Source organism: Phragmites australis, chromosome 3 (genome assembly GCF_958298935.1).
Source record: "Phragmites australis chromosome 3, lpPhrAust1.1, whole genome shotgun sequence".
Taxonomy (NCBI): domain Eukaryota; kingdom Viridiplantae; phylum Streptophyta; class Magnoliopsida; order Poales; family Poaceae; genus Phragmites; species Phragmites australis.
The window spans coordinates 43,275,752-43,298,538 of NC_084923.1; the positions used below are offsets into that span (position 1 = coordinate 43,275,752).

Below are 22,787 nucleotides of genomic sequence, written 5' to 3' on the forward strand. Positions count from 1 at the left end.
CAGGAGTTCTTCCAGCCCGGGGAGTTCAGAGGCCTCGGGACTCCGGCTTCTTGGCCGGTCCACGGGCCCTTGGGCGTCAAACTCCGGCAGCCGCCTCATGATAGCCACCCGGTCGGGATGGGCGCAGAGCGCCATCTCCGGCCACGGGAGCTCCGCCCGGCTCATGTCCTCCGACCCGGTGATCACTCGGGTCATCCCTCGCAGCTCCGCCTGCCCCAGATCCCAACTCGCGCCGATCTGGGTCCTAGTGATGTCCTCCGGCCCGGTATAGAACCAGCTTGGTCGGGCCCGCTCCCGCAAGGGCGCCAGTCGTCGACGCAGGAAGTCCACGACCACCATAACAGAGGTCAGCCCGGACTCGCGCAGCTCCAAGATGCGCTCCAGCACCGGCTTTAGCCTCGCATCTTCTGGCGGCGGCGCCTCCCACGTCGATCGCCGAGGTTCCGCCGCCTTCTCTGGCAACTCGAGCCGCTCGTGGGGGTCGATGTCGACGAAGAACCAGTCCCGTCGCCATTCCTCCCACTTGCTGCGCACCACCTGGGGAATATAATGGTCCCCCAGGCCTTCCCGGAGCCGAAGGTTGCAGCACCCCGCGACGTCCGCCGTGGAGTGCCCCCTCTTCTTCCCCACCGGCCGAAGGACGAAGAAGTGGCGAAGCAGCGTCGCCGACGGCATCACCCCCACGAACATTTCGCAGAGATGTGCGAAGACCGCCAACGCCACGACGGAATTGGGGCTTAGGTGCGCCATTTGGATGCCGTACGTCTCCAGCACTTGCAGGAAGAAGGCGGAGAACGGCGGCACTAGCCCCGCCGCCACGAAGGAGGTGAAGAGGACGGTTCGTCCAGGAACGGTCGTCGTCGGCGTCAGAGTCGCCGGCCTCACCACCACAGCACCCTCCTGACCTTCCGGCACCAGCAGCTTCTTGATTTTATCCGCCGCCTCCTCATTCCTCAGGCGTGATTCCGGCAAGATGCTGTCCGGAGTCCTATCCCGGCGTCCTCCTCCAACCCTCGTCATCTCAGCGGAGTGGAAGGCGTTTTTTGGTGGTGAAGAGAGAGAAAAGGAAGAACGCTCCGGTCGCCTGGGAATTTCCTAGGGGCTTCGAAGCGCAAAGGAAGCAGGAGCACGGGTGCGAGAGAGCGTGAAAAAGGGGAACGGACCGATCCATTCCCCCTTTTATATCTCAAAATTCAAAAACTGCCGCCCCGGACGGTTCGCTCGGCGAAGCGTCGCCTCGGTCGACGCAACTGTCAGGCGAATCTCCCGCCGATCGCGCGATGTCAGCGGTTGCCAGGCGTATTTTCCTCGATCTGCGCGGCGACCGCGCGGGCCGCCCGTATGATTATCGTGCCCCTCGGAAGTTGTATGGACACGCGACCACTCATTTTCCCGTTGGGGCATACTTGAGGTCTAAAATCCGCAGGGGCCACCTCTCGAAAGCTTGCCACATGGCATCCGGCCAGCCTTGGCCTCGGTCGCGACGAAGGGCCCATTCGCAGTCTCCGTCCCATCGACTGCCAGCGGGCTCGGGGGCTACTGTCGGTGTATTTAGAACCAGGGGTCCCTAAGTCCCGAGGCCAGACCGGCCGTCCACCACATATCACCACCCTGCAAGATAGGTAGAAACAGAGGACTCGGTCCCCCGAAGGTTCGCGCAAGCTCGTTCAAAGACTCGAAGGGCCCCGTCGTCAGGGTGTCATCCAGTCAAGGGCCCGATGCCGCATTTAATAGGCGCGCGTGGCCTGACGTTCTGACATCCTGACATTCTCGGCTGCCCACGCCCCAGTGTCAGACCCTGCCATACAATGGCAGGGGGGCATGGGTCCATTAAATGCACGGGTCCCGTCCCGTTTTCGCCTGCGCGCCTCGGGATAACGTCGCCAGAATCGAAGCGCTCGGCCTGCCACCCTGCCCTGGCAGGAGAACAGGACAGGGTGGGCGCACCGGGCACCTCTGAGGCTGTCCGGTGGGCCCTTTTCAGAGCACCCCGAAGCTTCCGCAGCGGCTGGTGGTCGAATGCACGCCGCCTTCCTCCACCGCCCCTGTCACTTCGCCAAAATGAAATGATTACGCCTTTCTCCGTGGCACCTGGGCATTCGCGTCCCCTCTTTCCCATTCAGGATATGTCGAGGTCGGCGCATCTATAAAAGGAAAGGATGGAGGACACCGAAAAGAGAAGGAAAAAGGAGAAGAAGAGAGTCAGTCGAAGAACAAGAAAACAACAGCCCCCGATCGCAAGACGATCAAGAGACCAGCTAGCTAGAACATAAGAGCCTCCAGCTCTTTGTAAACAGCTCTCCTTGGAGAACCAGATATATCCTTGAAGGATCCCCTTCAAGGATAGATATAACACTCATACAGGAGTAGGGTGTTACGCCCCCGCGCGGCCCGAACCTGTTCAAAAACCCGGTGTACCCGCAAGCCAGCGCATTTACTTCCGTTCCCGCTTTTTTCCCGTACAAGCTTTTCTAGGATCATCCCCCCGGCCGAATCTCTAAAGAGGGGTCTCTCGGGATCCCTGCGACAGGAGTTCACTCTCCGACAGGCCCCCTGCTGCACCGGCTAAAAGAAGGCGTAATGGGCGACAAGACCGGTCGAGGGCGGATTTTCCACCCCCTGTAACATCAAGCTGCAGCCCCATGATGGTTGCTTTCTATTTATAGCTCATGGGGACTTGTGCCCTCCTTTCTGGGCACGCCAAGCCTCCCGACGGTATAAAAAGGGAGGTGCACCCTGGAGAAAAAGAGGTCAAAAAGTTGAACGGTTGAAGAAGCATTCGGCGCACAAGACTTAGAAGATCATCAAAGCTCAAGTACGAGTCCGAGAAGCCAAGCAAAGGTTCACCTAGACCGAAGCTCTAGACTTAGACAAAAATCCTTGTAACGCAAGAGATCCACAGAGAGGCATTCCCAGAGCATTTATAGCATACACACATGAGTAGGGTATTACGCTCCATGTGGCCTGAACCTGTCTAAAAATCCCTCGAGCATTTATTTCTTCTAGCATCCGATCATCCGTCCCGCATGCATCTCATTTACTCTCATTAATTCATGTACGAGGTAGATTCAGAATCATCTCTCCGGCTGAATCTCAAAAGGGGTCCCTCAGGATCCCCGCTTGAGGAGTTCATCCTCCGAAAACTGGGTAGCATATTGTGCTCCCCACATGCAGCTATGATGTGTATACACGGTCTGTGTAGCAATTGTGGCTTCTGGCACGTACAGATGCATGTTCCAATCCTAAGCACACACTATTGCACATGCCGCTCACATCTGTCACTTCTACGACCCTTATCATGGCATAAGATATTGAACCTGTGCTCCGCAGTTCCCTCCTAATTGGCATGATGCATATGTGCCTTCTTTGTGACCTTCTCCATTACTCACATAGCATCGATCCATACAGCATACAATTATCTTTCATTGCCTTCAAAACAGCTGCGTAGCGATCAATAAAATATCTGCAAGTCCCATGTATAATACCTTCTACAATTCCAATAAGTCGGAGGGACCTCATACCCCGTATGATCCAGTTGTAGACCTCAGCAAAATTAGTTGTCATTATCCCATACCTTGCCCCTTCAATGTCGTATATCAAAGCACATTTCTCTTTTGGCTCATTTTGCATCCATTGCGAAAAGTTCCTGATAGCTAACACTGACCTCCTTATTATCTGAGAAGTATCTATTGTGAGAGGTCCAAGAGCAATCAGTTCATCTTCTGTGGCTTCTAGCTCAGCTGTCTGCTTCATAGTTAGTTCGTCTAGTCTTGCCCATAGGGCATTGAATTTTCTTTGCTGATTTTGGCTACACAATTTCTTGAAAAGATACATCAAATCCTTGTTTTTTGAATTGTATGTAAAAGTTTGCACCAATATTCCTCATTCACCACCTGCTCTTCAAGTCGGGTCACTTTGTTGTAACACACCATCGAACATTGCCATATTGCATATCCAGCAAAGCCTGCAACAGCCCTGCATGTCTATTATAAATCAAACAAACATCTGGTCGGTCCAGAACAATAGCGTGCTTCACCGGCTCAAGGAACCAATATCAGCTGTCCCCGTTCTCACTCTCCAGGAAAGCAAACCCCAGTGGCAGGACTTGGTTGTTCCCATCGACCTTAATTGCAGACAATATCTGTCCTTTATACTTCCCAGTGAGGAACGTCTCGTCCAAATAAATGATGGGTCGATAATGCCTAAATGCTTTGATGGTTGTCGCAAATGCAAAGAAAGCACGCTGTAATACTCGTTTCCCGCTGTACTTCACATCGGTCGAGGGATAATGCTTGATGTCATAGTAACTTCCAGGGTTTGTTGCATATATTGTGGATAATTGACGCGGTAGATTGTCATATAAATCTTCGTATGTCCCAAACCTCATCTCAATAGTCTTCTGTTTCGCCCTCCATGTTTTGACGTAGTTTATTGTGTACTGGAACCTTTGCTCAATAGCATAGATTATTGATCATGGCTCATACTTCAGATTGTCCACACTCCCCATATATAACATTGGCAACAAAAGTAGATGACATGTTCCGGTGTGAGAACTCTATTTCCTCAATGTGACAATTATGCTCCCTGACTATTGAGCACACACAGTAGTCAACTCACTTCCCACTGAATACGTGCACCCGCCAAGGATAATCAGGCACCAAACACTTGATATCGTACTCCCTTTTACTTGACTTCACAACTTTGAACTGCCTCCAAAGAGACAGCGATCAGAATTTAACTACATCAATAATAACCTCCTTACTAGGTACATAGCACCCTGAGATACCTCATTCTCATGATATTCCCATGATGTCCGATGAGCCTCACTAACCACTAGCTCCGAAAATTCCTAATTCCTCCACTCTGCAGGAACAAGAGCATTTTCCTCCTTGTCTGATGAATCCTCATCGGTAATGGCTTTCTCCAGCTCTTGATCCTCCATCTCCACCTCTTCAATTATGCTAGGGCTGTGTACCCCTCATCGGCTACACCCCTCAGTTACATCTCACGCACATCCCCAAAATCTTACTCGTCCCCGACATTTGCTGGGTCTGCTTCATCTACCATTATCTGACTTGTTCCCGCTACTGCTTCCATAGAGTTTATCTCTGTTGGATCCTTCTGGTATGCCTCAGTTAACAACACAAGAGGGAGACACGGTCACATAATATATCTACATACTTCCTCCAAGTAGATATTGTATTGATCAGGACGAGCTCTCCAAAGTACCCCTGATTAGCACGGATAAGCACAGCTCTCAGCTTAAGCTTACGTTGCTAGAGATTCAGTTGAAAATGGCGCATCAGTTATTTGCACACATCCACTATGGTCATCTTATTGGCTCCACTAAGTCACTTAAGGACATGCTAAGACCTAGAGAGATCTACACCGCTAGAACCATAACTAATTTGACCTTCACCATAATATATTTGAAAAATATAATTTATCTGACACCCCTGAAAACATCCGAAAATATATCTGTCGATGGTAATCCCTGACAGTGATTCCGGGGTATGTTGGACAGTGGGTACGTGATCTTTGTTCGGAATGTGTATGTTGAATCTGGCTGTGTATATGCAACTCAAGAACACCGGGATTTATCTAGGTTCAGACCCCCATTAGGGTAATAGTCCTATGTCCTATGTATTTTTTCTTATGATCTAAGCCAGTTACAGATGATGTTCTTGCCAAGCCTTCTTCTCGACCTCTTTCGCCTCTAGGCCTCTCTCTCCCCTCCCTTTCTTTACAAGTCTGGTACTCCTCCCTTTATATATCAGAGGGAGAGAGGACTTACACCTGAGTCAAGACATAGACTCAGGTCTAGCTAAGCTTCTCACATAGGCCAATCATTATTAAGAGCAGACGTATCCCATTTGCTATACAACGCTACAAAGCCTGTCCCATCGCTCCACCACCTGCGCCATCTCGGTCGCTCGGACTGCTCTGTCCCGTCCCCACACGTCGCCTGCACACCTAAAAAAGAACTCCTGCCACGCTTGTCAGACCGTCCCCGTAGCATTTAATGCTATGGGACGGGTCACAGCCGCTTTGCACTGACCACGCCGTGGACGACCGGAAAGGGGACCTGATGAAGGGAAATACTCAAGTAAAAAAGTATTTATTGTGATTAGATTGCTTAGACACATACCTACCCCATGACCAGAGGAGACTGGTCGTGGGGTTTGCTTCTGCGACTGGGGACTGGTCGCGGAGCTCGGTCAGAGAGCCTGGTTGCATGGTCGCTGGCTGGTCGCGCGGTTGTTAACTGGTCGTGCGGGAGGACCACGATTCTAGATAAAATATGGCACGCGGCACCTACTGATATCTTACCAGTGTGGATCCGCCCGCGAGGGGACCCCACTATTCTTTACACTGACAATATCCAATGTTAATACCGAAGAACTATATTTTTGATTATCAAAACTCTAACAAAATTACTGACACTGATGATCACCTAATAATAAGTTTATTTGATATTGCCCATAAGCAAACTAACAAAATTAAACTAATTAACCCTCCATTTATTTAATAAAGTTTCTAATTAGCTATAATTATTACTTACATCATTATTTTGTAAAATCTAGATATTCGAAACTACTATACTCTAAATACTACTATGCATCTGATGACTATTCTACCATATCGTAATTAATATTTACAATATACTACAAAATACAGCATATCCTACATTTCTAAACCCTATGTCATATCTAATATAGCTATTGTTATACCGCTAAACTCTAGATTTAGTGGTACTTTAATTACTAATAAAATATAAGTATAAAAAAATTACCGAAGAGCAAGATCCAAAATCTGTAGATCAAAAACAGTAGGACTTCGCCGCGCTGCCTCACTTTCCTCTCCTCTCCTCTTCCTTTCTTTTTTTTTCAGATTAAAATGAGCATTTTCCCTTTATATAAGGGTGGAGAGGAGAGGAGGGCGGGCGGAGGCGACCCCTAAACGCCTCTGAGAGTACGGTAAGGGGACTAACCACCCTTTCAGAGGACGGTAAGAGTGGCGAGCGCGGGGAGATCCCTACCTGCTCTCTAAGTAGGCGGTTAGGGTTACGGGCGTCAGGATGGCCCCACCCGCTATCTGAAAAGGCGGTAAGGGGTGGCAGTGCCACCGTAGCACCTTACCACCGTCAGTTCTTTCAGAGGGCAGCATATGTCTATTTTGGCAAATCTTGCCAAGTCTATTTATTTAAATATTTAATAGAATAAATATAAAAATAAAAAAACTCCGGTTTCTCCACCACGAGAGAAATCACGGCGTGGGCTTTGGGCTGGCGCGGCCCATCTCCACATCGCCTGGTGGGAGGGTTTTGAAGGGAGCCCTAGCTCCGCTCCCTGCCGCCGCCTTTCCTTCTCTCCTCGAGCCTCTTCTCCGCCGATTTCTTCTGTCTCGTTCGTTTCTCTTCCTTGCAAGCAAGCAACCGAAGATTCGCGGTTCAACTGACCCCCGATGCCCCGCGTTAAGCCTGCCCCTGTGATGGAGGAGGAGGCGGAGGAGGCAAGGCAGGAAGTTGTGGGCGCCGGTGGGGCGGGCGGAATCCTGGACGATGGAGCCACTGACGGGGCGGAAGGCAGCCCGGACGATGGAGCCGCCGGCGGGAAGAAGGTGAAGGAGGAGGAAGAGGAGGAAGAGAAGGATGTGACCTTCGATGAGCTGGGCCTGGACGAGCAGCTGAAGAGGGCTTTGAGGAAGAAGGGCATGACCAACGCCACCCCTATCCAGCGGGAGGCCATCCCGCTCATACTGGTGCGTGCTTTTTGGCGTACATGCTCTTTTGATCTCGCTCTTTTTCTGCTTCGTGCAAATTTAGTTGAAATGTTCGACCTTTGTAATACAATCGGCTTTAATTCTTGGGTCTTGCGGGCTTCGGTGAATGATTGCTGTAGCGTTTCCATGTGAGAATGTGGTAAGAAGATACCGGGAAATGATGCATGAATTATTGAGTTTCAGACCCCTTTCCTTGGAAGAAGTTTAGTTCTGTCTAGTGATGGTAATACGCAAATTGCAATTTGGATTGCCTGCATTCTCCAATGAACTCTCTGGATCAGTGTCAGTTGTCTGCTAAATGTTTGTCGTTGAAGACGATCTTATATTAAATTTAGCTTTAGGCAAGCACGTCATAAGAAGGATCTGGTACATAAATTGATGTAGCCTATTCAACATACATCAGTAACACTCTAGACAATCCCTTAGCTAGATTATGTGCAAAAAATTTGGTTTTCTGTATTTTGTGGCTCCGTTCAACAGCCAAATGTTGTGGTTCCAGGAAGGAAAGGATGTAATCGCAAAGGCCAAGACTGGCTCTGGAAAGACCTTTTCCTACCTTCTACCACTGCTGCACGAGCTATTGAAGTTGTCCTCGGAAGGGCGTATTCGAAAACCTGCACCAAATGCCTTCATCCTGGTGCCAACTCGAGAGTTATGTCAGCAGGTCGACCTCTACCTTTTCTTTTTCTGAGATATTTTTTATGACTAGTATAGGTTTAATTGTTACAAAGTTAATTGTATAGCAGTTTAATGATTTGTATCTCACTTGGATACATCCTGATTCATATATGAATTCTATGCTATTTGACATGCTTATAGTAGTTCATTGATTTATATTTGGATACAATGTAGTGCAAACCTGTGATTCAAATGTCTTCCATGATATGTTTTATATGACTGGACAATTGCCATTAACTATCAATATCATGTGGGTATGCTATAATTTCTTTTTATTTTCATCTTCGCTAGAATAGGAACTTATGCCATTGTCATTATGTACTGTATTTGCTTGCTGTAGGTTTTTAATGTGGCATCATCTCTCCTTGAGTTCTGCACATCCAAATTGAAGGTTGTGCAAGTGACTGCGAGCATGTCGGATAAGGATATTGTGAGACAAGTCTATCTTATTTGTTGTTATTTTCTCCATGTGGTATTCTTGTTTTTTTATTATATCTATAAGCACAACTAACTTAATTTTGCCTGTTATTTGCAGACTGTTGCATTGTCTGGACCCCCTAATATTCTTGTGTCAACTCCAGCTTGCGTTGCAGCATGCATATCAAAGGGCATTATCCGTGGATCATCTATTAAAGAGTCACTTTCAATGATGATTCTCGATGAGGTGCACTTCATTTGTCTTTCCTAATTTTGGTTTCTGTTTTGTTTACATATTTTATGGGTCCTTAAATATACTCAAGAATGCTGCTGTAAGTTGTGGTTCTATATCCTCTTGCACAGAACCTTTGCAGTTTGCACTGTAGTGAATTTCTCCGCTCCAATTTCAAAAAAAAAAATCTTCTATTTTAATTGAGTTTCGAATTTTATTTTTATTGTGTGTTAGTGCATGTGTTGGTATTGATTTGCGCCACTGCAAAAGTATGAAATTTGATATTACTGCTAAGTCGGAGAGCCATACTTCAAATTTCTGGTGGCATATTTTTTTAAAAGTTGTAGCGTCATATACCAAATATGCTGTTTTACAGTGGTGTATATTAAAACTTGCACTTTTGCTGTGGAATAATCATAATGTACTGGCAAGTTTGTTTTGAAGTTGCTAAATATTAACAGTTAGTTCCCAGGCTGACCTCCTTCTATCCTATCGCTGTGAAGATGACTTGAAAGCTCTCATCCCACATATCCCAAGAAGCTGTCAAACCATTATGATGTCTGCAACTTCAAGGTCAAATTTGGTCCATGTTCCTTCCTTTTCTGCAATTATTAATTCTATCTTGCTTCCATAACTTACTTGTAGATTTCTCTAAGCATTTCAGTATTTCATGTATACTTGATTTAAATACGATCAAATTGTGAAATTCTTGCTGTATCCAGTTTCATTATGCCGTTTCTCTTAGTGGATGATTGCAGTTAGACATATTTGTGTTGTTGCTTATTTGATAGGATTTTGCTAGTAGTTTAACTGTGTTAACATGCTTTTAACTTCTGTGTGTTGGAGGTTGAATCAATATATTATTGTCCCTTCGTATGAGAGAGCAAAAATAGTAGTTTGATTTACTCTAGGCCCCTGATTTCATTTGCATTTCATATGTTTGGTCTAATATCAAAGTTGACCCAATCACAGCTCTGATGTCGAGAAATTGACGAAGCTACTTCTGCACAACCCATTTATTCTAACTCTTACAGAGGTTGGTCGTGCAAAGGATGATGTGATTCCTAGAAATGTTCAACAGTTCTGGGTAAGTATCTTCTGCTGCCTTTTTGGATTAGCTTTGCAAAATCTATAAACTTGTTGATCTCCCTTTTTATATTATCATTACAACCTGGAGGTTCTGAAAACTTCTACTGGAAAACCAAAAGTTCTCATGCATGTTATGTTAAGATACTAAGATCATAAGAGGAATAAACATTCGTTGGGAGGATAGCCGGGTGGCGTCGGCTGCTAGGGGAGGGATTAGACTATTGGGGAGACAGGACTAGAAGGGACTTGGAACTAAATTGATTTGTCTTACTTGCCTCTATTCTCAAAGTTACCACTCCTTATATAGATGAGGGTGATTACAATCATGATCCAAATCTAAATCATAACTTGCCAAACTTATCTTCTAATCAATCCGAATCCAAATCCTAATTTACCAAAGTTATCCCCTAATAAAATGAAATCCAACTCTTACCAAACTTATCTCTTAACAAAATAAATGGCAATCTTTATCTTTTGCGCCGGCCCTACTTGGAGCACATAACATCTCCACCCCTCCTTGCGAGACAGCTCGTCCTCGAGCTGAGGTGGTGGCCATGGCGGTATATTTTGGTAGCCCCGTCGATTGTGTGTAGCCTTGTGCCTAGACACCAACGAGCGGCTTCCGTTGGGCCGTGCCATTCCTCCTCTCTGCACGCGCGCACGACAGTCGAACTTCGTCTCGCACCGACCTCATCCGCACCCATGACCGAATGAGTGGGCCCACTCCACATAACATGTTTTGGTTACATCTTCTTGTCTAGCCCTTATGTGGGCCATTCTTAATTGATGAAAGTTTTTTATTTGCATTTGTTGTGCTGAATTTTTCTTGTTTTTGTGCATCAATTTATGCATCACACCCATTAGATTCATTCTCTTTTTTTTTTGCCCACAGATCTCATGTAGTGCTAAGGATAAAATGCTTCATATCCTTGCACTCTTAAAGTTAGAGCTTATTCAGAAGAAAGTTCTTATATTTGTCAACTCCATTGATATGGCATTCAGATTGCGACTGTTCCTTGAAAAGGTAAATTGAACCACTGTTTTGTTACACTAGTCAAATTAAATGTGTTTGGTGATTTAGATCTGTAAAGTTGTTACCATGTGTTGGTCAAACCTTGATGTCTAATTTTTCCAGCCACATTATTGGGATTATTCTAGTCTAGAGTACTTAGCAGTTCAAATCTAAATGCGCTGTTTGACCAAGGTGGCAAGGTGCTGCTGCACTCTCTGATGACGTGAAGCAGTAAATCAGGAGAAATTCTGTTATGTCTGTAACATGAAGTTAAACATTAGTTTACTGGACACCCGTAAAAACTTTCACAAGATCCTGAATATATTACTGGAATTATTGCTTGGGATAATTCATAACCTTATGTGATGGAGTAATAGAACCTATGAAATATTGTGGGCTGAACTACTCCTGTAGTCCTGTGCTTTTTTTTATTTGATGTTTGCAGTGTGCACACTTGTTAAGAAAAAAACATAAGATGAGCATACAGTCAAATAAAAGTCGAGTCTATTGCTACCTCATTAAATTCATTTGTCTGTTAAGCTACCTATATGATACAAATTAAATGAGGTAGGGGCTCTTTAGAAAGATGTTGGTTTGTCTCTTCTTGAAATTCTAATATATCAAACAAATAGGAAAACTTGGCCAATCCTAAAAGACCAAATAGAAAAATAATGGAAGGAGTAATAAACCAATCCATGATTCATCTTGTACTGCCATTTTGGGATAATGCTTTGGAAACTTTTCCTACACTATGATTATATCCAGTAGTATACTTTTCACTTCACTGCTTTTGTTTTGACATAGTACTTTATTCAATGTTGTTTGCCTCTTTTCACTTCACTGCTTGTATTTTCATATATACTTCATTTAGAATAACCACAGTTTAATGAATATGCTGCACCTTTTACAGTTTGGAATAAGATCTGCGGTGTTGAATGCAGAGTTGCCACAAAATTCTCGACTACATATTATTGAGGTAGCATTGCTCCATTGCTTGCATTAAAATTTTTGTAACTTTTAAGAACTTCAATGGTTGAATGAAGTGGATAACTTGATCATGGTTTGGCCCCACAGATAGGTTCCCTGTGGCCACTTAGGTAGTGTTTGGTTAGAGAGCAAGGTGGGATGGAATGATTCCATTCATATATTTGAGGATGAAATGATTCTATTCATATATGGATGCTTATTTGGTGGCTGGGATGGAATGAGTCCATTTTAGTACCTCGAGCTTACCGTCAGTGTCACGTTTGAAGTGGGATAGCTGTGTTCCACCGTTTTTTTGGAATGATTCTGTTCTGAATCTTTGAGGAATGAATTTGTTCTGAATCTTTGAAAAATATTCTCTGATTTCAAACCATTCTATCCCGCTGCTCTCCATCCAAACAACTCAAAAACGAGATGGATCCGTTCCGTCCCATCCCGTCCCACAAACCAAACACTAGCTTAGATTGTGTGAATTGTGCAGCCATGATTTATGATAAGGCACTTGACTCTAGAACTATGTTACTTATTGTGTGTGAATTGTGTAGCCATGATTTATGATAAGGCACTTGACTCTAGAACTATGTTATATTTGTTTCTAACTACTGGCAATATATTTCATGTGCTCATGTGGACAAAGAAAACCATTCAAAAAGTAACTTCATCACATAAAGAACTGAAGCGGAACGTTACGGAAGGCTACCCGTAAAACAATATTCCAATTATTCGAAACTTTTTGTTATGTTTTGTTAGAAGCTTGCACAGACTACTTCCTTGTACTGACAAGGTAGCTCCAGAAATGATTTAACATATTTGTTTATTTCTTACAGGCATTCAATGCTAGGCTATTTGATTATCTGATAGCAACGGATGACAATAAACCAAAGGAGGAGAAGCAAATCAATAAGGAAAACAAGAAAGAGTCAAGGGTATCACGCAAACATTTGCAGCAGACTCTAGATGCCGAATTTGGAGTTGTCAGAGGAATTGACTTCAACAATGTATTCACAGTAAGTTCTAATCAAGCATATCACTCAATTTTATCATGATCAGAGATTTGGAGACATTGCATGACTGGCATTTACAAGCCTTGGGTGCAACCAAAACAATAGTTGAGAGCATATGTATGGAGAACTGCTGGATCTACATCACAAATGCTTTGTTTTATGGCTATTTTATTATATTTTATCTTGGAGCTCACAGTTGCATTGATTTATATTCATAATGAGCAATAGATGCTGAATTTTATGTGTTCAAAAATTGTCAACCAATGTTCTCTCCAAAATAAAGGAAATAATGTGTGGTTCACCAATGATTCTCCTTTTAGAAAGATGCATAGCAGAAGTTTTGGTATTTGATTATCTTTTCTTCTGACTTATTAGCTAAACAAAATTAATATAGGTCACTCAGCTGAATAAATGAAACATTGAACCCATGGCTGAAGTCAATGGTTTGTCCTTATAAGTTTGTGGTAAAAAGGTTCTGTTATTAGTTCTTGACTTAAATTTCTTGATTAGGATGCAGGATTGACCTTTATCTTTAACCTCTTCTAGGTAGTTAATTTTGACATGCCTCCAAATCCTGCTGGCTATGTTCACAGAGTAGGACGAACAGGGAGAGCAAATAAGACTGGTGCATCCATATCGCTTGTAAGTTCAAGTTTTACATGGTTCAATCACATAGATTATCATGAGAAATAATTAACATGTTATGCAGATCCTATATGTTCTGTTATTTATATCCTCATCCTGGTAATCGCTTCTTCAGGTTTCGCCAGAGGAGAATAGTACTTTTGAAGAGATTGTGCATCTGTTGCAAGATGTTGAAAAGAAAGATACGAACTGCATTTCACCTTTCCCATTACTTACAAAAGATGCCGTTGAGTCTCTGCGATATAGGGCTCAGGTCTGTAATATATTTATTGTGAATTATGCATACTTGTATTTCTTTCGAGCATATCTTATATTTTCATTTCTGCCCATCTATTCAACATTCTGCAAGAATGGACAGTAGATATTGAGCATTTGCTTTGTGAGTTTATGCTAGTACGAGGGTGAAGCTTGCCCGGTCCGGATCTACTATATTATTACTGGCAAGTCTGAAAGCTAATCTGGGAATGTCCTATCCAGTTTCTTGCATTCCCTTTTTAATGGATTCTTGGTGATATTTTATTAGCATCCTTTTTTGGTCCCTTTTGTCTATTCCTGTTATTAGTCAATTAGGTACTGTATGCACTACTAATCTTCTCTAGCTCAGTTTTCTGAGTTTTTCGGTTAGTTTCGTTCCTAGAAATTGTAATAAAGCCATGGGCATGCTTTGGCAGCATATGGTGGTATGTGTCCAGTGGGTGCCGACCTGTGTATGCACAGTGCACTGTCTTGTGTTCTGGATGTGGTGGCCGGTGATTTAACCGCACCCTCAGTTTAACGGAAGTCCAAAGTTCCTATAAAAAAGCTGGGGCCTTGGGGTGTGAGGCATTCCATTAAACATGAAATCTTACTCAGGTATCTCTATTTGTGGTTGTATTGCCCTTTTCTAGCATGGTAAGGAATTCCATTTTTCTTAGCAATGAAATGCATGATGTGGCTTCTTGTTGAGCCAAGCTATTGGACTAAGCAGTAATCAGGTTGGTAAACGGAACAGTTGGTGGGGGCCATCTGTTCCGGACTAGATCTTAATCCTATTGGTGCTAACGTGGTTGCTGATAGCACATTGGGTTCACCTTTTGCAAAATTGTTGTAACCATTGCTGCCACCGGTATGGTTGCTAAATTTGCTCATGTACTCTTTAAACAGTAACATTAATTTGTTCTGCTAATTTTGATGGACACTACTCTTGCAGGATGTTGCGAGGGGTGTGACAAGCCGTGATATACAGGAAGCACGTCGCCAGGACATAAAGAACGAAATTCTCAATTCCGAGAAGTAAGAATTTGATTGTAAATAAAAGAAACTATTGGTAGAATGCACATCACGTGATGATAATTGATTCTCTTGAAAACAACTTCCTGGTTCTCCTAAAAAAACAACTTTCTGGTATATTGCTAGTTAATAAACTCTGTGCTTCATTGTTGATAAATTGGATACATCCAAAATATGAAACTGTACCTTCTGCTATTTAATGGAAAAAGGTCATTTCTGCCCTGTAATTTTTTCCCCCTAATGGTGATGCCATTTCCTCTTGTAGGTTGAAGTCTCATTTTGAAGAGAACCCGAGAGACCTTGGTTAGATTTATGTGTATTGTGCAGAAAACTTGTGTTATTATTTAACCTGGCTAGCCAGATGATGCTGTATCTTTTTTTTTTTTTCAGATTTGCTCAAACACGACAAACTACTAAGCAACAAAGCAATTCCTGCACATCTGCGTGATGTCCCTGAGTACCTAATTGATCCCAAAACCAAAGAAGCCAGTAATGTTGTCAAACTTAACAGGGCTGCTATGGGTATTGACAAGCCCCAAAGGCGGAGAAGACAGGTATTCAAGGGGGGATCAGGCAAAAGTAGAGATCCACTTAAGACTTTCTCTGCTGAGGTACATCAATCCATTCAATGACTTACAAAATTTCAAATTAAGATAATATTACAGCTTGCGATGTTCTATGACCAAACTTTAATTACGGTTCCTGACACTATACACATGTTTTGTGTTCCTGAACTGTCCTGAAATTTTCATTTCTTGGCTTGTTTCTTGTTTGATCGTGCGATATTGCTGCCATAGTTACCTGATGTCAAGTCTGTGATGAATGCATATCATTACTCCAGACGAGCTACAAGCCTTTAAGTGATTAGAGAAAACATGAAGAATTAAAATATTCTCAATTGTGCACCCCGGATCCGTTCCTTTGTCTGTTACATGATGCTGATGCTTCCGCACAATCCTTTCCTATTCTGATTTTTTTGTTTGCTGGCAGGGAAAATCACGGAGACGAGGGAGGAAAGATAAAGAGGGTGGTGAACCAGATAGAAGAAAGAGGAAGGTGGAAAGCTAAATTTTTTGCAAGGAGTTTACTACGAAGCTCGCTCGATTTTGTAGGCTTGTTTTACGCCATATAACTGTAGTATCTCGAGAGAGACGGGTGTTCTTTAAACAAAAGGCAAGCTTTGCGGCTGACTGTAGAATTTGTTTATTGCCTTGAGGAAACTCTTACTCTTCTTAGAATTTGGTGGCGTGCCGTCATAAGCTGAAGCCTAAAATGTCTTGGAAAGCAACAGATGTTTCCTCTCTGTTTAGGGCTATGAAAAAATCTCGAGACTTGCAAGCTACTTGAAATAGGCTCATTAAAAGCTTGATTCGAGATTAGCTCATCAGCCTGGTTCCAAGCCGTGAGTCTAGCTGAGCCAAGCTTAAAGCTTGTGACTTACTTATTTTATTTAATAATTTAATAATTTATATGTTTGATTAGGAATAGAGAAGAAATTTTATAAATTTTAAGTATTAACGAGCCTACTCGAATTGACTTGAGCTGAGTTTAAATCTGACTTTAGGCTCGGTCGATAACTTAGGATTGTTTAAGCTTGTCATGTCAAACTCGGTTGAACTTGGTTCGTCGACAGTCCTATCTCTATTTAGATTTTTTGTGCTAGACAGCTCCGGTAACTCTTAGGAACTTTACAACCAAGGTGGTGTTTGGTTCCTAACAGTGATAACGTAAACGCAAATGGAAACAGATTACAGAGGAATCACCGGTGGAATGGATGATTGCACCTTTAGAAGGGTGAGCCACTTGATTCACCAACCCGTCATCACAACAGCCTTAGCGCTGCCACCCGTCATTCACCAAACGCTATGGATGTGAGATGTTCGAGCAGACCGAGCTGTAAAAACGTCGGCCACCGTGAATCTCATAGCATCATCGCTGACTCGCTGGCTGCCGTAATACCATTGCATCTGAGCTCACCCTTCTCCAACCATGCGCCTGTCATCCCAGCTGCCGATGGGTATAGAGTCGATGACGGGATCACACGCTGCTACCACCTGGTTTTGCGACCTTCACAATAGCCAGCAGCGCAGATCGCCTTGTGATGAAGCCAGGATGAGATCAACGAATCGGGGAGCTGATCGAGGGGTTGTGTGTGTGTCACTGCCGTGAGGAAGGGATGGAAGAGAGAAGGGGTGGTGGATACTGTTGGGATTGATCTCGGTTTTATCCCTAATGTGATGGAGATAAAAGGATGTCCGTTTTTCCCTCTGTGTGCTCTGATCGGGAGCTCAAACCAACAAATGGTGGTGGTCCCACCTTGTGCTGCGCTATATAAACTAAGGGGGAGTCCCGTAGAACATGTGACCATAATTCGCATGTTAGGCTAATCTCCCCTCCCCCCCCCCCCCCCACAAACTCTAATCCGATCCTAAGGGAACGCAGTAAACAAGGTGAAGGCTACTGTCGGTGTTATCATTGACAACATTTGCATCTACACCGACACTCTCCGACCTCACCGTCAACTCCTTATGGTATCATCGAACGCAGGTACACATATATGCGCTTCCGTTTTAAGTTGGTGTTTGATTTAGGGTTAATGATCTTGTTTAAGGCTTGATTAAATCTTCACAATGGTATCAGAGCCACCTTTAGCCCTAATCAGACCCCTTTTAGATCTTAATTAGACTAGATCATATTCGGTTGATGTCATCTTTTGATCAAACTGGCCTATTTGTTTTCGGTTTACATCAATTAGCTTTAAATTATGTCTTTTTAAGATGAATTAGGTTTGGCTAATGTTAATTAGGCCTAATTTGATCAAGTTTTAGTACTGTCTTTGTCCATTAAGCTTGTTTACTCCATAATTGCTTATGTTTAAGGTTTAGTTGACGCGTCTTAGCCCCAATTAGCATCGGTTTAGACCTACATATTCATGTATTAGTTTCAGATGAGATGTTTTTTGTGCACATTTGTGTTCTTGTGCGCTAATTGTTTCGGATTAAGGACCTTATGCCCCTTTTGGACCTCGGGATTAAGCAAATGATGCTCTCTAAAGCAATTTGAAGGCGGGGAATTGGGGAGATTAAGAAAAACCCTAAGAAATCTCCAATTCCCCCCCAAATCCGAACCCTAAACCTCCAAATTTCCCCAAAATCCCGAACCCTAAGTCCATTTTTCTAGAAATCCTAGAGCAATAGAAGTGGGGGGTGGAGGACTTACGGCTCCGGCGCCTTCCATCGCTGTTCATGCCCGTCGGAGTTCTCCTCCGGCGGGATCTTCCTCGTGCGCGCGTGGTTCATCCGGCCCTTCTCGCCTCCGCTGCGGGACGGGGCACCTCCTCTCACCACCTCCTCCTCCCGGGCTCCACCGCAAACCAACCGACGGAGGCGCGTGCAATCTCGGTCGCACGCGCGCTCTGGCGGATTGGCTCACAGAGGCACCCTTGCCTTCTTCTCTCTCGGGCGGTCGTGGTTGCCGCTCTCTCTCTCTCTCTCTCTCTCTCTCTCTCTCTCTCTCTCTCTCTCTCTCTCTCTCTCTCTCTCTCTCTCTCAGCCGGCGGCTTCCATCGCTGGTGAACTCTCGAGCCGCCACTCTCTCTCTCGAGTCGGGCGGAGTTTTCGGGGAGAGAGAGGGAAATGAATTAGGGTTAGGGTTTCAGGCGACGGCCTTTTTATCTCGTGCATTTTCGTCGGGCAGCCGTCGGATCGTGATGAACGACTAAAAAGGTTCGGGCCAGCGCGCGCGCGAACACAAAATGGGTCGGGCACGGTGGCTGGGCCGCGCCCTCGGCCGGGCCGGCGCGAGCGCGAAAAGCCAATTGGGCCACGCATTAGTTTCTGGGCCAAGCCAGGCCGAAAGACCTTTTTGGGTTGTTTTCCATAAAGCTTTGGGCTTTTCCATTTTTGGGAATTTTCAGTGATTTTTAACATTTTTTCCATTTATGCACTGGAATATCTAATGCAAATAGCCCAAAGTTAATGATGATTAATGCATAAAATATTATTAATTCTTTGGTTGAATTGGATCCAACGAGAAGATTTTTTCGGAGAATTTTACAATCAATTTATATATGTTCATAATTACTTTCTGACCAAAGTTGACTGTAATTATATACCATTTTTATGTGTTTATTTAAATTCTTTTCCATTTTCTGCCCAACGGTGATGCGGATTGGAGTTTTATTTTTGCATGATTTTAATCAGACCAACATAGGGTTATTTTCGTGTAAATTATTTCTTATGATAAATTTACTAATCTGGCCCTATTCTTCTCTCCAGCTCTTAACGCTTACTCTGTTGCCGCCACCATTGATGGCATAGAGCAACTTACGGGCAATAATTTTCCCGCTTGGAAAGCTAAAGTGACTGTTGTACTTGGTATTTTGGACCTGGACTATGCTCTCAGGGTCGACGCTCCCACTGCTCCTGCCATTGGCATGAAAAATTATGATGAATTAAAGAAAACTTATGATGCACTTTCTGAGAAGTGGGAGCGATCCAACCGCATGTCTCTTATGATAATGAGGAACTCAATATCAGATGCTATAAGGGGAGCGATCCAAAGTTTATACCAGTACACTCATTCAAAAGCTCCTCAACTTGGAATGAAGCTCAAGTTGAAGCTATCGGATCCCTTCCATTAGTTCTTAATAGTGGCTTCACTCTTAGATTAAATAATGTAGTTTATGTTCTTTCTATAAGGAGGAATCTCATTTCAGTTTCGATGTTAGATGATGATGGTTTTCATTGTAATTTTGGAAACAATAAATGCATTCTTAAATTTAATTCAGATGTTATTGGTCTTGCCATCCGACAAGATAAACTTTATATGCTTCCTCTTAATGAATCCTCTGTGACGATGAATGTCTATGATGTAAGCCATAAGAGAAAGAGAAGTACAATTAATGAGACTTCTTTGAAACTGTGGTATTGTCGTCTAGGCCACATTTCGAGGGGGAGAATGGAGTGTCTCATTAAGGAAGAGATTATCCAACCCTTAGACTTCTCCGACTCTGACCACTGCATAGATTGCATTAAAGGAAAATACGTTAAGCAAATAAAAAAATGGGCTACTCGGAGCACAGGATTATTAGAATTAATTCACACGGACATATGTGGTCCTTTTCCTGTGACATCAGTTGACGGTTTTGATTCTTTCATTACCTTCACTGATGATTTCTCCCGTTATGGCTATATCTACCCCATTAAAGATCGATCTGAGTCTCTCGATAAATTTAAGATATTTAAGGCTGAAGTAGAAAATCAGCACAACCTGAAGATTAAAGTAATGAGATCGGATCGTGGGGGAGAATATTATGGGAGGCATACCACATATGGGCAAATCCCTGGTCCTTTTGCCAGATTCCTTCAGGAAAACGGCATAGTAGCCCAATTTTCTACACCTGGTGAACCTCAGCAAAACGGGGTAGCTGAGCGACGCAACCGCACGCTTATGGACATGGTGCGAAGTATGCTCAGCTATTCTAGTTTACCAGTTGGACTGTGGATGGAGGCACTTAAGACACCACACACATTCTTAATCGGGTTCCCAGTAAATCAGTTCCAAAAACACATTATGAATTATGGACTGGAAGAAAACCCTCTTTAAAGTATTTACGCGTGTGGGGCTGTGCAGCTGAAGCTAAAGTCTTTAATCCACATATTGGGAAATTAGATCCTAAGACAGTTAGTTGTCACTTTATCGGGTATCCGGAAAGATCAAAAGGGTATCGCTTTTACTGTCCAGATAGGATCACTAAGTTTGTGGAAACAAGACACGCTGTGTTTCTTGAGAACGGGGATATGGAGCCGAGGGAAGTTGATCTTGAAGAAAAACGGGTTTATGTTCCTACTCCGCTGATACAAGAGTCATACATTCCTGTGCCTCAGGTGGTTGCACCTTCAGTAGAAACTAACGTCAGTACACCCCCTGTTGAGGTCTCTGAAATTCCTAACGATATACCTAACGATGAGCCTCAGCAGTCCCCTGCAGTACCCAGTCCTTGTCCTGCAGTGCATAATGAACCGATCAGGAGATCACAGCGTGACAGGAGACCTGCCATATCGAACGATTATGTTGTTTATATGAATGAGGATGTTAGTGACATAGGGAAGATAGAAGATCCCAACTCATATAAAGAGGCCATGATGAGCAAGCATTCGTCTGAGTGGCTTAATGCCATGAATGACGAATTAAAATCTATGAGCGATAATGATGTGTGGGACCTAGTAAAAATTCCTGACAGAGCCAAAACAATAGGCTGTAAATGGGTCTACAAAACTAAACATGACTCTAATGGGAATATCGAAAGGTTCAAAGCAAGGCTCGTAGCTAAAGACTTCTTGCAAAGAGAAGGAATCGATTATAATGAAACTTTCTCTCCTGTATCAAGTAAAGATTCTTTCAGAATAATTATGACGCTCACAGCGCATTATGATTTAGAGTTGTATCAGATGGATGTAAAAACGGCATTCCTTAATGGTGACTTGGAAAAAAATGTTTACATGGCTCAGCCGGAAGGTTTTGTCATGAAAGACAACGAACATTTGGGATGTCGCCTTAAGAAATCAATTTATGGTCTAAAACAAGCGTTTAGACAGTGGTACCTCAAGTTCGACAAAGTCATCAGAAATTTTGTCTTTAAAGAAAATGAAGTTGATAACTGCATTTATATAAAGTTTAAAGGAGGAAAGTTCACTATCTTAGTTTTTTATGTGGATGATATCTTATTGGCCAGCAGTGATAAGGATATGCTGTTTGAGACCAAGAGATTTCTTTCCTCTAACTTCGATATGAAGGATCTCGGTGAAGCCTCTTATGTTCTTGGCATTGAAATTCATTGAGATCGGTCCAAAGGAGTATTAGGTTTGTCTCAAAAGGCATACATTGACAGAGTACTAAAGAAATACAATATGCATAAGTGCTCTGCCACGCCTGCTCCTATTGTTAAGGGCGATAAGTTTAGGACATATCAATGTCCAAGGAACCAATATAAAATTGATCAAATGAAGACGGTTCCTTATGCTTCAGCTGTCAGAAGCATTATGTATGCTCAAGTTTGTACACGCCCTGACTTAGCTTTCGTGACCGGGATGCTTGGCAGATATCAATCAAATCCAGGACCGGACCACTGGAAAGCCGTTAAGAAAGTCCTTCGCTATTTGCAAGGCACTAAGAACTACATGCTCATATTTAGAGAATCCGATAACCTTGAAGTCATTAGTTATTCGGATGCAGACTTTGCGGGGTGTGTAGACACTAAGAAATCCACGTCAGGTTATATCTTCACCCTCGCTGGAGGAGCTATCTCGTGGCAAAGCTCCAAGCAGACACTTACAGTATCTTCAACGATGCAAGCTGAGTTTGTGGCATGTTATGAGGCTACCGGACAGGCTGTATGGCTAAAGAACTTTATCCCGGGACTAAGAGTGGTCGACAGCATTGCAAAACCACTTAAATTATACTGCGACAATCAACCCGCAGTTTTCTATACGAGTAACAACAAGTCGAGTGGTGCTGCCAAACACATCGATATTAAGTATCACGTTGTGAAAGATAGAATTCAGGATCAAACAATAAGTGTCAAGCATATAAACACTAAGTCAATGCTTGCAGATCCGCTCACTAAAGGCTTACCACCTCATATTTTTCGTGATCATGTTGCCGGCATGGGGTT

The 22,787-nt window shown here is 43.7% G+C and overlaps 1 protein-coding gene across 2 annotated transcripts; it reads left to right on the plus strand.

Moving 5' to 3' along the window:
- Positions 1-7,318: 7,318 nt before the first annotated feature.
- On the plus strand, positions 7,319-16,454 carry LOC133913216 (DEAD-box ATP-dependent RNA helicase 16). Of its 2 annotated transcripts, XM_062356291.1 has the most exons (15): positions 7,323-7,761; positions 8,282-8,446; positions 8,801-8,890; positions 8,996-9,124; positions 9,582-9,682; positions 10,082-10,196; positions 11,091-11,222; positions 12,121-12,186; positions 13,022-13,201; positions 13,745-13,840; positions 13,959-14,096; positions 15,033-15,115; positions 15,378-15,415; positions 15,503-15,723; positions 16,103-16,454. In XM_062356291.1, the coding sequence occupies exons 1-15, from the start codon at positions 7,465-7,467 to the stop codon at positions 16,178-16,180; spliced, it is 1,929 nt and encodes a 642-aa protein (XP_062212275.1). In that variant the 5' UTR covers positions 7,323-7,464; the 3' UTR covers positions 16,181-16,454. The 2 variants fall into 2 exon arrangements, 1 of the variants encoding a protein (XP_062212275.1); XR_009909000.1 differs by lacking the exons at positions 15,503-15,723; positions 16,103-16,454 and adding an exon at positions 14,515-14,695 and having other exon boundaries at positions 7,319-7,761.
- Positions 16,455-22,787: the final 6,333 nt, after the last annotated feature.